General features: G+C 41.8%; 1 protein-coding gene across 1 annotated transcript; it reads left to right on the top strand.

The window, feature by feature from the left end:
• The first annotated feature begins 605 nt into the window (after window positions 1-605).
• Window positions 606-15,942, top strand: LOC310877909 (proteasome subunit alpha type-6-like). The gene is made up of 7 exons (XM_083791905.1): window positions 606-781; window positions 3,029-3,123; window positions 7,337-7,418; window positions 11,055-11,210; window positions 12,433-12,611; window positions 12,763-12,857; window positions 14,713-15,942. The coding sequence occupies exons 1-7, from the start codon at window positions 706-708 to the stop codon at window positions 14,768-14,770; spliced, it is 741 nt and encodes a 246-aa protein (XP_083648031.1). The 5' UTR covers window positions 606-705; the 3' UTR covers window positions 14,771-15,942.
• The last annotated feature ends 1,039 nt before the right edge of the window (window positions 15,943-16,981 follow it).

The raw sequence follows: 16,981 nt of genomic DNA, 5'->3' as shown, positions 1-16,981 counted from the left end.
GTCAGACATTTTGACTAAAAGGATAACAAAAAAAAGTCCTGGGGACAGTGGGAACTTGTTTCCATTGTCCTATAATAATTATTCAATTCATCAATATCAGACTTACTAGCACAATATGATGGAAAAATGGAATTAGGTGGGTCATCGTTTGATTTGGAAGGTCTGAAGCTTAAAGGCTTATTCTGGTTTTCACCACAACTCTATTATGCGAAAAAAAAACTCTACGAGAGTCTAAATCGTGTTCATTTTTAGTTACTACTTTTTTTAAACTACCTGGTCTCTCTCCATAATGCAGTAGGCCTACAGAGTGGTTAAACTAAAACATTGTTTTACAGTTTAGATAAAACCCTAACAAAATATTTTATCATAAACATAAAGTAGTGATACGGTTTTAACTTCATTTGCTTATATGATATGCAGTGACAGAGAGAGGGGATCAGAGGAACACATTCTGACAAGGACACAAAATATGCCATAATAACTCAACTCATAAAGGCATTATAATACAATATTGTAGCGTAGGGGCACACATTCTGACGTATCATATCTTGGCACAACACCAGCGGAAGTGAAACCTCTCCATCTCATCATCACTTCCAGGGTCATTCGCTTCTCCATGGTTGTCTTGTGTTGTTAGGCAGCAGACTTTAAACATTTTCATCTTATTTCCACATCGGTTCAGCTAGCCGCGGTCTTTCCAGCGTCATGTCGCGGGGTTCCAGTGCAGGCTTCGACCGCCACATCACCATCTTCTCCCCGGAGGGAAGGCTCTACCAAGTCGGTCAGTAATATAAATACGTCAAGTGAACCTGCTCTGTCATCTCCACGGGCTAGCCGTTAGCATCTGCTGCTAGCAGCAGATGCTAAACGAATCTGAGAAACAACGAATTTTTACAGTGGTTGGTTTTCAAGTTCCCTTTTCATATCGAGGGGCCATTATTATTTGTTCTGCATTTGAGCTCCACGGACCACCATTTGATGAGATTTAGCCTCGCAGCTACCCAGAACTTAGCCCTCCAAGCAGAACCCAAATGCTACTGAAGTTTCTGACATTTGTTCGACCCAGTGCATTGGGTCCTGTTCCACGTCGTCCATGCCACCTGATTAAAACATTTACTGGCTCATGTTTACATGTTAAAACGCCTCCCCGCGGCATGTGACGCCATTATTTTCCTTGAGTTATTCTGAATTCGGTAACTTTAAGTAGCTATACATCCCGGTGCGAATATCTCCTGTGGCGCGGAAGCCGTTAAGTATTTTTAATATATGTTTGCCCGATTTGGAAGCTTGGATTCTTCTTGTTTATTGACACCTCATTGTACCGCCTATCTGGCTAGCTAGTGGCGCTATAGCTATGACACAGCAGATCAGAGGCAGGGACGTAGCCTCACAAGCCAACCGCACACCGGGAGGCGGTACAATAAACGGTAAACAAACAAGAAGAAATAAAGCGACCAAATCGGTCAAACAAAGATTAAAAATACTTAACGGCTTCCGCGCCACAGGAGATATTCGCACCGGGATGTATAGCTACTTAAAGTTACCGAATTCAGAATAACTCAAGGAAAATAATGGCGTCACATGCCGCGGGTCCTATTTTAGAGAGAATCTCCACATCCGCATTTAGGAATTTCCATACGAAAATACACTAGCGAGCAGGGACCCAACGTAAAACTAAACAAAATATCAAAAAAGTTTTACGTAGGGTCCCGAAAGGGGCTACCCAGAACTTAGCCCTGGTCCAGAGAGACGCACTATTAAACGCACTGGACCAGGGCTACTCAAAACTAAATGTCCACATTTCCATGCTGCACTATTGATGGTGTGTGTGGTACCATAGGAGAGAGAAGTCAAAATAACAATTATACTACATTCTCTAATTGTGTAGACTTCTTGTAAAATCACCATATGTAATGCAGATTTTTTGATTGAAGTATTTATTAGCAGTTTGCAGAATTACAGTACATTTCAACTCAAGCACAACTCAATACAAAACTGTTAACTGCGAGTGGACGACACCATAAAGCATTACACTTACACGAGCTGGGTCCACCGTTTTCAATTCATCATAACATTTACAAATATACACTTCTATATAGCCAAAAACAGGAAAGTTTAACAATTATTTATTTTACTCTGGAGAGTGTATACAGTATAGTCCATCTGATTTCATGTTACACTCCCGGTTAAAGATAAGGGTCCATTTGATTTACAACTGTCCATCATTTAGCTGGGGACCACTTGGAACCCCCTCAAAGACCGTCCACAGGTGGTCCCCGGACCACTAGTTGAGAACTACTGTATTAGTACATAACGATGACTGTATATTGTTCTTCAGTATTTTCATAGCAGTTTAATGTTAATAATAATAATAAAACTTTATTTGTATAGCACCTTTCATGACATGAAATGCAGCTCAAAGTGCTTTACAGAGCAATGGAGAAAAAAACAAAAACAAAAGCAAGGCATAAACATTAAAAAACAAGAGCAGTAATGCAATACAGTGAGGACATGAATAACAAAAAATAAAAGATCAATTAAAAACAAGGGTGTAGAAGTGGGTCGGTAGGTTAGACGCTAACAACGAAATTGTTCAGATCTGATCTAGCAGTAGAACAACAAATCAGCGTGCAAGCATCATCGTTTTGATGTCCAAACCATCTCAGCCTGGCCTCTCTGGCTTTATCCCCAAAACACCTGACATGCCCTGTCCATAATGTACGAGTTCGTTTCCATCCTTGTTACTCCCAGAGGGAAGTAGAAGAACCTCAACATTTTACAGTTTTTACAGTCTTTGCTACCTCCAGCAGATAAAGATAGTATCATACATAGCATAACTAAGCATGCACGGCACAGGTTAGACAGAGTTTGGACTTTGATTAACTGTTGCACCCGTAGACCCTACTTCTATTACATTGAGGAAATGCGGCGTGTCATGATCATCATGTACCAGAAGTGGGGGACTATAATGGAGCAATAATAGGGGATGGATTGCCTTCCAATGCTTTTGTTTTGTTTGTGTGTCCAGAGTATGCTTTCAAAGCCATCAACCAGGGAGGGATGACCTCTGTAGCTATCAGAGGGAAGGACTGCGCTGTGGTCGTCACACAGAAGAAAGTCCCGGTCAGTGTACACACACACACACACACACACACACACACACACACACACACACACACACATACATATCCATACACTTAATTAATGAATGTTAAAACCCATTTTGGGCGGGAACCCCTTTTGGTGTTAGCATTACGTTATGCTTTAGCTATTGAAAAATAGCAGATCTACAAGCTCATAGCACGCCACCGAGTGGCGCGCTACGAGCTTGTAGTTCTGCTATTTTTGAAAAATCAAAGAACGACTGACATAGAAACATAGCTTTTTCAGAAAACTGTCAGGATGTAGAAGACATTTTTTGAATCTGATCTCAGGTCAGAATGGGTTAATCCAAACATTTTATTAACACAGGTGAGACGTCTGTCACCACTGGTGTTTGGGGTTCAGTTAGGCTAGTTAAATTGTTGTTAATAATAGTAATTAATATAATCATTAGTTAGTAATAGTAGTAGTAGTTATTTGAGCAATTAATTTAATTCTAATCTAATGTTTTTTGCCTGTAGTAATCAATCATTATCAAAATTCTAATCTAACTTTGTTTGGCCTGATGATGTCTGTTCACACCTGACTGCTTCATCATTGTTGAAATAACATGCATGACTTGCATGTAAAACCAATCACTCAGCTGTTAAACAGCCAGCACATTTCCTCATTCTGCTTTTCTGACAACCTCAACAGAGAAATGTGTTGCATCTCCATTGTCTCACAGGAAATTCATCAAGACGGGATTCTCAAACATATTGATTTGGCATTTGCTATTTGATTTAGTCAAATGATTGCATCTTAGAGCATCGCTTAAATTATTCTGACAGAAAGATCAAGTTGAGCAGAAAGGTCCTTTTAGTTAGTTCATAGTTGGCATTGGAAAAATAAACGCATTCACATTGAAACATTAATATCTGATTAATTTATGAAAGAATGACTCGACTTCCAGTTTTCCAGTCCTGCTGCCTGAAAAGCATTTAACATAGATCACTAATAAGAGGTCAGCTGTATCCAGGGTTTGGTCCAAATTTAGATTTTAGTTTAGTCATAGTCTTGAATAAAATTAAATTTAGTTTTAGTCACATTTTATTCACCTGAAATGTTTTAGATTTTAGTCAACTAAATCAACAGTAGATTTTATACTTTGGTTGCATGCTGAAAATAGCCGATCTACAAGCTGAGAAGCTCAGAATGCAACCTAGCAAAAAAAAAAAGTCCCACCCTAACATAGTCTAGTTTTTATTTGTTGACAATTGTCAATATATTTAATTTTATTAATCAGTTTGTCAGTGAAAAAGGGTAGTCAAACATGCATTGCAACACTGGTTGCAATGCACTTACTGCAATTGAACCTGACCATGGGTTTGCCTCTATTGTAATTATAGCCCCATGATAACGTTTTGAAAGCAAGTTGAATCTACAGAGTGTTTTATTTTTTCTTCCAACATTTCATTGAAAACAAACCAAAAAGAAAGAGGCAACTTAAAAATGTAGACAGTCATTGTGTGATGTGATCACTGTTGAGACAATAAAGAGCAAATTGTTAGAAAGATGATTATGAAATATTGTTGATGTCTCTGGATGTAGCCATTTTGTATTGCAAAGCTATGCTTGCCTTGTTGTTGCAAATGATCGGCCACTGGCTTCTCAGTTGGAAAGTAATTTGATGACGATGCATTAGGCTTGGGCAATATATCGATATTATCGTTTATCGCGATATTTAAAATCAATATCGGTAATATCGTGGACTATATAAATAATATCGAAATCGAATATCGAATAATATCGAAAATAATACCCAATATCATAATTTTATCGTCATGTAAATATGGATTTTCTTTTAAATAAACATCTACATAACTGTATGTGTGTGTCTGTGTGATGAATTTACAAGTATTTCATTTTAAACGACTATAATTTGCCTAATAACTTAGTGTCCATGCATTGACTGGCACTGACGCTGAATTACGGCAACGAGGCGACAACAGCGTTGTCGGACCGCCTCCGCCCAGGAAAGTAAACAAAACATGGCGCCGGTGAGAGTAACGAGTCCTAGCAAGTTGGTTCATAAAAAAACATCTGGAAATACTGCTGTTTGGCAGCATTTCGGGTTCCAGCCAAATTAAAAAGGCTGATAATCGATAATACCGATAATCGCGATATTATTCACGGTATCAATACCGATATCCAAAAATCAATATCGCCCAAGCCTACGATGCATAGCGGTTTTACTAATGTACCATATCACAAAAAAGTCGTCATTCTCAAAAGCTAAATTGAATTCACGTTTATGAGTGGGAAAAATGTGTTGAATTTCACGTGATTTGTTTATCTGCTGTACGGCCAATGATTTGATTTCATTCACTCTCCTCAATATTGTCTGTATTCCCTGAAACTTTTGCATCGGTCATGGGTCCTTGACACTGGAGAGGTGTGTGTTGATGACCTCTTAGTAGGCCTTTTACAATTATTACTTAATCGCGATTAATTGAGATTATTCAATCGCAATTATAAGTATGATGTAATTAAATAATCATACAGTATATGATATAAAGCCAAACTGAATGATCCGATGTTCAATGACGGAAACACAATTAATTTGTTAATCACAATTATTTGAGTGACAATCAAATCAAGCTTCATGACATTTATAGAGCACATTTAAAACAATCGAGATTGACCCAAGTGCTATGCACAGCTGCTGTAAAATCAAAGCGTCAACAAAAGCATTGTGTTGACACAATTTGAAATTAAATGAGTTCAATAAAACCTCTGGTGTGATCAAAGGCCATTGATAAGAAATAAGACTGAAGAAAGCCTCAATAGACTGGGCACTACTTATGGTGAAGAGCGTGCTATAGACTCTGTAGCCTGCCCTTTGCTATGGAAGTTATGCAGGAACGCCTACCAAGTGGCAAAAAACTACTTGCTGGCCTTGACAGCCCATACATCCAAAAGAAAAGTCCTATCTGATTGCGTTAAACAAAGTTGAACTCAATTTGCCACTCACTTGACTTTATGCATGCACCTCTATTCCTCAATGCTCTGGCTGGAGTATAATCTCGTGCAAAAGTTCAGATGGATATGAGGGGGGCCAGACTGTAGAGATTTATACACGAATACAATCACCTTTAAAATGAATTCTGCAGCTAAAATTGGGGCGATATGGACGTGTTGATGTCAAGTAAGATGTCGTAATCCGTGAAGGCCCTAGTCGTGGCCCCTTCGCACTGGTGAGGCGCGTGTGTTTGTGACCTGTCAGCAGTGTTGTTTTCGTTGACTAAAACGAAAAACTACATTTTTCCACTGACAAACTAAATGGAAACTAAATAAAAACTAATCTATGATGACTAAAATTAAGACTAAATATATTGACAATTTTGTCAACAAATAAAAACTAGACTAAAATGTTAGGAAGGGACTAGTGGACAAGAGATCCACTAAGTAATTTTACAATTAATGTAGAAGGGAGTTCCAACCGCGCCTCTAGCCTATAGCAGGCCAGTCTGGTGCATCTCAGAAGCAGGACAGATAACATGCGAACAAGAAGGCACTGGAGCAGCTCAGACGATTTAGGCCCTTGGTTTATTATAACTGGGTGCAAATAAAAAGTGACAACGTTTCGATGTGTAAGTTACATCTTGACCTGACGAAGATGTAACTTACACATCGAAATGTTGTCACTTTTTATTGACATGATGTGTATCTCTGCTCCACAATGTACTGGAGATGACCTGGCCGGGCCAAATGCCGCTGCACTCGCCTGCGCCAACCACTGGAAAGACGTGATATAGAAGATGGCCAGACACGAAGAAGAAGATAATAAACCAAGGGCCTAAATCGTCTGAGCTGCCTTCTTGTTCTCCTTTTTCAATTAGTTGCATGCTGAAAATAGCCGATCTACAAGCTTACAACGCGTGACGCGCTGTGAGCTTGTAGATCAGCTATTTCCAGCAAGTGGAAGAAAACGGTCATTACGACGGCATCAAGGCCCGCCATCCGCCAAAATACATTTTGTTCGACTAAATCAACTGTAGATTTAGTCGACTAAAATGTTATGTTATTTAATCGACTGAAACTAGACTAACACTAAGACATTCCAAGTGACTAAAATGTGACTTAAACTAAATGAAATCTATTCAAGAGACTATGACTAAAACTAAAAATCAAAATTTGCTGCCAAAAAACAACACAGCGATGTTTACTGTACCGTCTTCATGTCTTCCGTCAGGACAAGCTGCTGGATGCCGCCACGGTCACACACCTGTTCAGAATCACGGAGAACATCGGCTGTGTCATGTCTGGGATGACTGGTGAGTTCTGACGCCGTACTTCAGCTGAGGCTAACGCTGCACGTGAGGTCATGAGGTCGGGGGGGAAAGCGTGAGGGGAAATAGAGGGGTTGGGTTTATGGGGTGGAACACTGTTGACCAAGTCCCAAGGGAGGCTCTCCACGCGGCACGGTGGCACAGTTGGTCACCTCACACCTAGAAGGTCCTGGGTTCGATTCCCGCTGGGGACAATGTGGGCACTGGCGGCGTGTTCCCTCCTCCACGTCATCAGTGCCCATACCCGAGGCGGGGGTTGGCGATAGGGCCTTTCTGTGTGGAGTTTGCATGTTCTCCCCGTGTCCCCTAGGGTAGATACCCTCACAAAAACATGCCGTAATCCTGGTCTCTAAAACTACCTCCCCCTGGCCAGCCGGGGCGCCTGATGGAGGGGAAAGGAACTGGTCGGAATAACGTGTCCCTTCCACGCGCTACGTCCGGCCGGGGAAATTCCCCTCTGTCAGGTGAAAAGAAGCAGCTTGGACTCCTCATGCATAGAAGGAGGCATGAGGTCAGTCCGCTGCCCCCCCAGGTTGGCAGAGGAAGTGTAGCGCCCAGGATTACATTAGATAATTGGCACTGGGTGAAAAGAAAACTGGGTTACAAAATCGTGGGATAAAAATGTAAAAGAGGGAGGCTCTCCAGCGTTGAAGCACTCGACCCTAGTGGTTGGAGCGTGAACTGCAGGCAGACCCGTGGATTCATGACCGGGAAACCCCATGAAGCTGGGCTTTAACATTGAGCGCTCTGTTGCACTTCTGCATTTGACCACCAAAATTTGGTGTCAAATGCGGAAGTAGAGCGTTCATCCGTGTGCTTCAAAACGCCACTGAGCGGTGAGCATCTTCCACTGAAATGAATAGCGGCTGGGGTGGGGCTATCGCTCCGGTTCAGTCGCTATCCTTTTATTACTCTATGCTGTTGTCTATGCTTTGTTTATAGACCTGAAGCCGATTCTACAAATGCCCTCTGAACCAGTAGTTCTTTCAGGATTGTTCAAGAATGTTCAAAAATAGCAGATGTACAAGCTCGCAGTGTGGCACGAAGTGACGCGCTGTGAGCTTGTATATCTGCTATTTTTGAATAGCCAAAGCAATCTAAAGTGACACAGATGCTTTCCCGAATTTTAAGTCACAATTGTGAGATTCACAAGCTTACAATTGTAAGATTGTAGATCGGCTATTTTCACTATTTATGTTTGCGCTATAACGTGTACAACCAAGTATGACATTATATAAGGTATTATTATTTTGGGTGACAATTCAAAAACAAATATATTTAACAAACATGCTCCAAGTTTATTCAATGAATAGTTGCAACCCTAGTTGGCTTTGCATTAAAAACAGTCAAAACATCTGTAATGAAATGTGCTAGATAGATCTTTATTGTCGTAACATGTACAACGAAATTATAAGTGGCAACCACATAATTATGGGTAAGCCTGTCCATCTCCATCTCACCATCTCGTCAACTACTCTACTATACTACTACTATAAGTATTGGATTACTGTCACCATTGTACATTTTTCCCTTTTAAGGTCATTGTTACTCCTCTTATTATAGGTAAAAGACGACTCACTAGTTGACAAATATTATTAAAAACTGGTGGAAGTCAGTAGCCGTGAAACCCCTGCTGTCCATCTGCATTACCTCACCGGGTGGTTTGTTTATCATGGCCTCAAATTAGGAGCTGGAATTCCGTCCTATTTATAAATGTCTGGCTTTCCTTTCGCAGTCCAAGATAAAATTGAGTCAGTAATATTAGTCTAGCACATAGACTCCTTTCAGCAGCACACACGTATCGCGTTCCAGTACTTGATACAGTCAGATAGGCTGTGTCGGCTATCTGATTTCAAAGCATCATGAAACATGCTACCCGTGTTATGACTGGGAAGTGACGGTCACCGTGGAATGGACGGAGCAAAGTGAAACACTGCGCCATGACTCAGAGTTTTCCAGCCACTTCAAAGACATTTTTTTCCCATTTCCTTGCCAGATTCTCAATGATGGACACAAGTAATCATTATCAAATATATCCTACAAAATGTCAAATTATGTAGAAGATGGAAGATCTACAAGTTGATTCTGCATGTTCTGAGCTTGTGGATCGACTACTTTCACAGCATGACACTGTTGTACAACTTATAAAATATGGCTTAACAACTTAAAGCCTAGACCGGGCTGGCCTAGCGGTCCGGACACCTAGGCTTTCCTGTCAAAACTACTATATATCTATCTATCATTAAAGGAAAAAAGCCTCAAAAATATAAAACCTGAAAGAAAAAGACTCAACTTGAAGCCTGCAGGGTTGCTCTATCTTCGTGCAAACATTCACAGAAAATGGCAACTAGAACGACTATTTTCAGCAGCAGGGTTTAGTGTAGAGGGACAAAATAAAAGGGCCCTCTATAGAGCGTCGCAGTCCCTCCCCCTTTCAGAACAACGAGTGGCCCAGGAAATAAATCCCAATGCATTTTTCCCATAGGCATTTCTTAAAGTATTTATTTAAAGACTGTTACGCAGCGGACAAAGCCAATTCGGATCATGACAAATCATGACAATGAACACAATGTTTTGGGCCGATCAAATAATTTATAAGAAGAAAAACAAAACCAATGGTGTTGTCTCCTGCCTTTATTTTCTTCTTTCTAATGATTTGATCGGCCCAAAATATTGTGTTCATTGTCATGATTTGTCACGATCCGAGTTGGCTTTGTCCGCGGCGTAACCGTCTTTAAATAAATTCTTTAAGAAATGCCTATGAGGAAAATGAATGGCGATTTCTTTTCCGGGTCTCTCGAGGGGGCGGGACTGCGACGCTCTATAGCAGTGGTTCCCAAAGTGGGGTCCGGGCACCCCCAGGGGACCTTGGGGGAGTTAGTTTGGACCCTTAGGATCCATTTGTACACTCTCAGAGTTACAGACCCACAACGGGTCCATTTGGTTCCATTTGTACACTCTCAAGAGTTAAATTACATTGATTTTACAATATAAATTTGGGGTCCCAGAGATAGAAATGCCATTAATGAAACCGTAGACTAATGCATGTCAAACCGGAGGTCCTTGGAATTCAACAGGTTGAGAATCACTGCTACAGCCATAAAAACATTCTCTTATGGGGGTCCCTGGCAAATCTTTTCAAATGGCGGTCCGTGGGCTAATTAGGGTCAATTTGGGGGTCCTTGACATGAAAATGTTTGGGAACCACTGCTGTATAGTGCCCTGGTTGACCCCGGTCAACGTGGTGTATTATATGGTTTAAGTGGTTAATTAGTGTGCAAGACCCTAGAACGCTACAGTTGGCAATTCATGGAGCCACATCAATGCATTGGCTCATATTGTCATGTCACATGGTGCTACATTAAAGAGGTCCTCCAGGGGTAGTCCAGGACTCTTGCAAATAGCCCTTGTACAACAGCTCAGTTGTTACTTGTGGTGATGGTATAATGGAATTCTATTCACATGTGTTTGTGTACAAAGCTGCCGTCTCTTTCTCTCATTCCCTCTTCCGGCTTTGCGCTTTCCTTCCTCGTTCTGTCTGACGGCGAGTCTGCGCGGTGCAGACTGGCGGTACGTAAGGTGTTTAAGTGTCCATTTCCCCTCTCTCTCTCTCTCGTCCAGCTGACAGCAGGTCTCAGGTCCAGAGAGCACGGTACGAGGCGGCCAACTGGAAGTACAAGTATGGTTATGACATTCCCGTGGACATGCTGTGCAAACGGATGGCTGACATCTCCCAAGTCTACACACAGAACGCTGAAATGAGACCACTAGGATGCTGTAAGTGTGTGTGTGTGTGTGTGTGTGTGTGTGTGTCCTCAGAGCCACTGTTGTTGAAGGATGTTTGAGCAGCGTAATGCAGATAAAAGGAAAGGAAAGGTACTATGTTTACCCAGGGTAACTGGACTAAGCTCAAGAACTTGTTTACAGCCAGGCCCTGCTCATAGAACATTTCATGGTAGGGGTTGAATGCCTTGTCCAAGGGCACTTCTACGGTGGTAATTTTAACGTGCCGGTCCGGGGATACGAACTAGCGACCTTCCGATATCGAGACCGCTCCGCAAACCGTTCGGCCACCGCTGCCCCAAACGTTTTGCCTTTCCACAAAACGTGTTCGTTTGACCACAGAAAATACTGTAAGGTAACATAGAGACTAATTTCCTTTTCATATCATTGTTATTGTGGTGTTGCTACAGTAGAGCAATTCTGCAGATTCTTGCCACACTAAAGGTTTGCTGCTTGTGCCTGTATGAATAGTGACAAATAAACCTTGATTCTTTGCTTTTACTATTATGCATAGTCACAGAAGGATCATGTTTAGTGTCCTGCATGGTCACCTCACAAATGCCCATTCTGAGTCACTATTCATGCTGAGTCGTTTCCTTTACACCCTTGACTGATATGAAAATATAATGTCATCGTTGAAATTGTCATGTCCATTACATGGGGAAACTCCATATATCGCCTAGCTCTTCTTTAAGGTTTCACACTTGTTTCCTCCCACTATCATACCCTGTTCCTCCCCCCCCGTAGGTATGATTCTGATAGGCATGGATGAGGAGATGGGTCCTCAGCTGTATAAGTTAACCCTGTATAACCCTGTTCCCCCCCCCCCCCGTAGGTATGATTCTGATAGGCATGGATGAGGAGATGGGTCCTCAGCTGTATAAGTGTTTCTCCCCCCCCGTAGGTATGATTCTGATAGGCATGGATGAGGAGATGGGTCCTCAGCTGTATAAGTGTTTCTCCCCCCCCGTAGGTATGATTCTGATAGGCATGGATGAGGAGATGGGTCCTCAGCTGTATAAGTGTTTCCTCCCACTATCATACCCTGTTCCTCCCCCCGTAGGTATGATTCTGATAGGCATGGATGAGGAGATGGGTCCTCAGCTGTATAAGTGTGATCATACCCTGTTCCTCCCCCCCCGTAGGTATGATTCTGATAGGCATGGATGAGGAGATGGGTCCTCAGCTGTATCATACCCTGTTCCTCCCCCCGTAGGTATGATTCTGATAGGCATGGATGAGGAGATGGGTCCTCAGCTGTATAAGTGTGATCCGGCCGGCTACTACTGTGGCTTCAAGGCCACGGCAGCCGGAGTCAAACAAACTGAAGCCACCAGCTTCCTGGAGAAGAAGGTCAAGAAGAAACTGGACTGGACCTACCAACAGACCATAGAGGTAAGAGAAAGACACACCCATATGCAATGGGTTCATATACAGTATTATATGCACACTTGTGTTCACTTGAACTAATAAATGCATGTTATAATAGTCTTGTGCGATGCGTAGCATGTCGTTCATTGGTCTTGTCTTCTACCCCCGCCTACAGACGGCCATCTCCTGTCTGTCTTCGGTTGTGTCCATCGACTTCAAGCCCTCCGATCTGGAGGTTGGACTCATCACTACAAAAGAACCCACATTCAAGTGAGTGTTTTTTTCTTTTTTTTTGTCTGTCAACACAATGGACTTTTCCACGGCATGCATTAAGTGAAGTACTTTTGTGTGAAACACCCATATAGGATACTAGAATTCCGCGGCCGCTTAGCGGCCGCTCATCCCAGAGTTACTTACTTAGTTACGCGCACCATGGGAAGAAGGAAATTGCGGGAGTTGACTCCACATGTAGTAACGGATGGGTTATTAGTTATTATTATGTGTCCTTATTAGTGTAGTGTAGTGTAGTCAACACGTTATGGCTCATACACACTGCCCGGTATTTGCTCCGATTATGCTGTCGGGGAGCATTTTTGGCGCTGGCCGAGATCGTGATCTACCTTTTGGGCACCGCTTAACTCAACCTTTTTTGTCCCAGGGCACACTTTTCATAGCCTAAAAATCTGGGGGCACACCTAGATATACGGTTTGTGTACACTGTATATATACCGGTGTGTATATATAGTAAATATATATAGTACATATATATATTATATATAATATATATATATAAATATATATATATATAGAATATTAGTGGTCCATGACATGAAAATGTTTGAGAACCACTGCTCTAAAACAACATTGGACAATGATGTTTGACAGTTTCTGACTTGATCTGGCCTGTTAACATTTTCATAGACTTGGTTTCTTGTTTCCCTCTCAGTCAATGTGGCAACCCTGGTCAGAGCCGTGTTGACTGTTGTGGTTCTGTATGATGTGATTTAGCTTAGCACACAACAGCTAGGAGGATGCAGCAGGCTGATGCCGTCATGTTTAACAGTATTTTGCGCAATTTATGTCCCCGAATTTATGGATATGGCCTTATGGCTCCATCGCTGCCTCTTTCTTTAGTAGAAGTAGAAATATAACGTGTTGCTGACTGTTTATCGTCCCTCTCACACGCGCGCGCACACACACACACACAGCTGACGTCTTCTCACACCTACGTCAGCTGTTCATTTATCTCCTTATTCATACACGCTTTGAGCTGAGAGAAGCTATAAAGCGCCTTTTAAATATGACAATGCTGTATGGCTTGACAGCTTAAATCCGCGCGGCAGTGTTGTGTGTGTGTGGGGGATACGGGGTAGTGTGTGTGTGTGTGTGTGTGTGGGACACGGGGTAGTTGTGTGTGTGTGTGTGTGTGTGTGTGTGTGTGTGTGTGCGTGCAATCAGAAGTACTGGCAGTAGCGAAATAACAAACGCGATCTGTCAAATCGTAGTAGTTAGGAACAAACCAAGTAGTTTATAAGCACAATGTTAATGTAACTAAGACATTCGCTGAGCGACCTATATTTTAAATGCAGAGATTTAGAAGGAATAAGCGAAATGGTGAGGCGACTATCCGTTTCTCTGCGGAGTGCGGAGACGCCGGAGAGGGAGATCCATAGGGGAGATCATATTACAGCAGCCAAAGAGGGAGGTGGGTGGGGGGGTTGCGAACAGTTTTCATGCGCACATCTTTTCATTGGCTAGTTCGCAAAGCGCACATCTTTTGCCAGGTGACAACTTCTCTCTTGTTAATATAGATAGAACAATAATGTAAAATGGACTGATTACATTCTAAACAAAATGTAGCATGAAGCCCATTGCATGCAGTGCTGAGCAGGTTCTTGGCAGAATTATATTATTGAGGGCAATATTTATTTTATTTGATATTGCTAAAATGTACATCTGGGTATCTCAGTCGGTAGAGCACTAGATCTATTCACTTACTTGATCAATGATTTTGTTTAAATGCATTGGAAAGAAAAGGGGGTTTAACTTTGTTAATTGTGCATTTTCATGTGTATAAATGGAATGTGTGTATAAATGAATGGATCATTGTTTCTGTGCACTGCAGAGTTCTGTCAGAGACCGAGATCGACGTTCACCTCATGGCTCTTTCTGAGAGGGATTGAGGACACATGGTCGGCCATTTTTCTGCCGTCACCATGACCAAGCGGATATATGGATGACGGATCAACCCAGATACAAAGGGCACATCTAGGAGGAATATTAAGCATGAGTCATGTAAAGCTTCTTTTTTTTATAGTTCCAAATAGGTTGAAAATGCCACCCCCAAATCGCCATCCAACTACTCCCATGACTCGGGTCACCATTTGATATTATGGGCCTCACTTATGACTTTAAATGGAATAAATCACTACCCCCAAAATGTATCATCTTTTTGCGCTTTTTGCGCTCTTAGCACACCACCCGGGTATGGGGCTCTGAACCTTTCCCCCTGACTATTATATGTGATTCTATTCATATTGACACCTTTTGCTTTTTTCATTCTGATCACAGTTCACACTCGCAGTACTCTTCATTTGCTACAAGATCTCACAGAGTATACGACCATGATCCATCACTCTGACATCCTGCTGCCAGGTCAATGACACTGCCTGGATGCTAGAAATGTAAACTACCAGCAATGCTGCCAAGTGTTCATTGGTTGGACATTGAACATTGGGCAGCATTGATTGATTTGACAGCGAATAAAAAAGGATGATAAACAATTGAGCTGAACTTGCATTAGGCGAAAAGTATTGAAATAATAGTCGAGGAATGGACAAAGACATGTCGGTAGATTCAAAGAAGGGGGGAGTGGGACAGTAACTTGTTGGTGCATTTTATACACGTTCCAGCAGAATCTAAGGTCATTGTGAGCTGACAGATTTCAAACAGTGCCTCCCAACTGGTTTACCTCAGGGCCGCCTTAACTGCTAAAAATATCAAGGCTACTCACTCACTTCGTCTCGAGTTCTGCGTCACCAATGTTCACTCCCGTTTGTTTTGTGTTCTGCTAAGGATTTGTGGAGGAACCTCTTCCTCCGGGGGGGAGGAGGCTGGAGAGTTACAAACCTCTGGACCAAGATGCTGTTTGTGATACACTGTAGCTGCTACAGTGCAATGTTTATGATAACCCAGGGCAATTCAGTGTAATTTCCCACTACCATTCATCATCACCTCCCCCTGTACTTTTGAGCCTGTTCACATCCACTGACTCGGTTATTTAGCCCACGTACTGGTCCACTGTGTCCCGCTGTATATAACTGCAGTTCTATTAAAATAATGTTTTTGACAAAGCCCAAAATGTCCATGTCGTCTTTTTCTTTGAGTGTCTGGGGACTGCATCACTTGGTCAAAATTGGCTATTTGGTTTGATTTACTTTTAAATGAAATGACATTTTTTAAATCTGAATTAAAATACCTTAAAGGTATATTCAGTGATTTCACTCAAAAAACCTTAGGTTTCGTTTTTGGCTGTGGGACCCAGCCTTTCGTCCAATCAGGATAGAGAGTCAAAAACGAAACCTAAGGTTTTTTGACCCCCAGGGGTTAACTGGGGACAGGGAGGAACTCCTTATATGGCCAGCACACTCTATAGTAGGGAGGATTATCACAACAAAACAAAAAAATAAGTGATATTTGAATTAAGTGAAATCACTGAATATACCTTTAAGCCTTTGGTGTTAGGTAGCCTTTAATGTTGATATAATACAACCTTTTGAGGAAAAGGCTTAGAGTGAACATTCTCAATAGCAAGTGAGTTGCAGCAAGGATAAGTGGTGGAAGTCGGTTGGCACCAGGCTTGGTTTGTAGAGAAACAAAATATAAATGTTTACCCTTTGTGGCGTAATATATATGAATCTAGGTCAGGTGAGGTTAAAAACCCCTTTTTTCCATATCTATCATTCGCGGTACAGTTAAGTTTTCATCACTCCAGCATAATATAGTAATGTTTCTTGGTAGTTCTAGTACAGTATGTAGGTCGCAACAGCAAATCGAATCTGCCCCGGGTCGTGGCTATCAAATGGGGGGAAATTAATGTACCTGTTTAGAAAGCAATGAGAAATGGGTTGAAAAGGAGACCAGTTGCAGTCAATGCATCAGCACATGAAAGTTAACTGCACACATTGTAAAATAATAATAATCAAACCAATCATTTAGTCTTGTATGGTAACCATATACATGTATGATATATATGCCACTTTATAAGAAATGAATACTATTGTATTGATTCTTGAATTTCATGGAATTGGAAGCAGATTTCCGCATGCTGTTTTCCGAGGAACCACGGGGTCAAACCATTGTGTGGAGATTCCCCTAGCTGGCGGATGAGAAGC

Source organism: Protomyctophum parallelum, assembly GCF_964188405.1.
Source record: "Protomyctophum parallelum genome assembly, chromosome: 20".
NCBI classification, from domain to species: domain Eukaryota; kingdom Metazoa; phylum Chordata; class Actinopteri; order Myctophiformes; family Myctophidae; genus Protomyctophum; species Protomyctophum parallelum.
Note: the sequence above shows the minus strand (reverse complement) of the source record. Positions and strands in the feature narration are given on the sequence as shown.

Bases quoted from the DNA above. Each gene is read 5' to 3' on its own strand.
- LOC310877909 (XM_083791905.1), top strand. From the start codon at position 706: ATGTCGCGGGGTTCCAGTGCAGGCTTCGACCGCCACATCACCATCTTC. The intron at 11,211-12,432 runs GTAAGTGTGTGT...CTCCCCCCGTAG, and splicing joins AATGAGACCACTAGGATGCT to GTATGATTCTGATAGGCATG. The intron at 12,858-14,712 runs GTGAGTGTTTTT...TGTGCACTGCAG, and splicing joins ACAAAAGAACCCACATTCAA to AGTTCTGTCAGAGACCGAGA.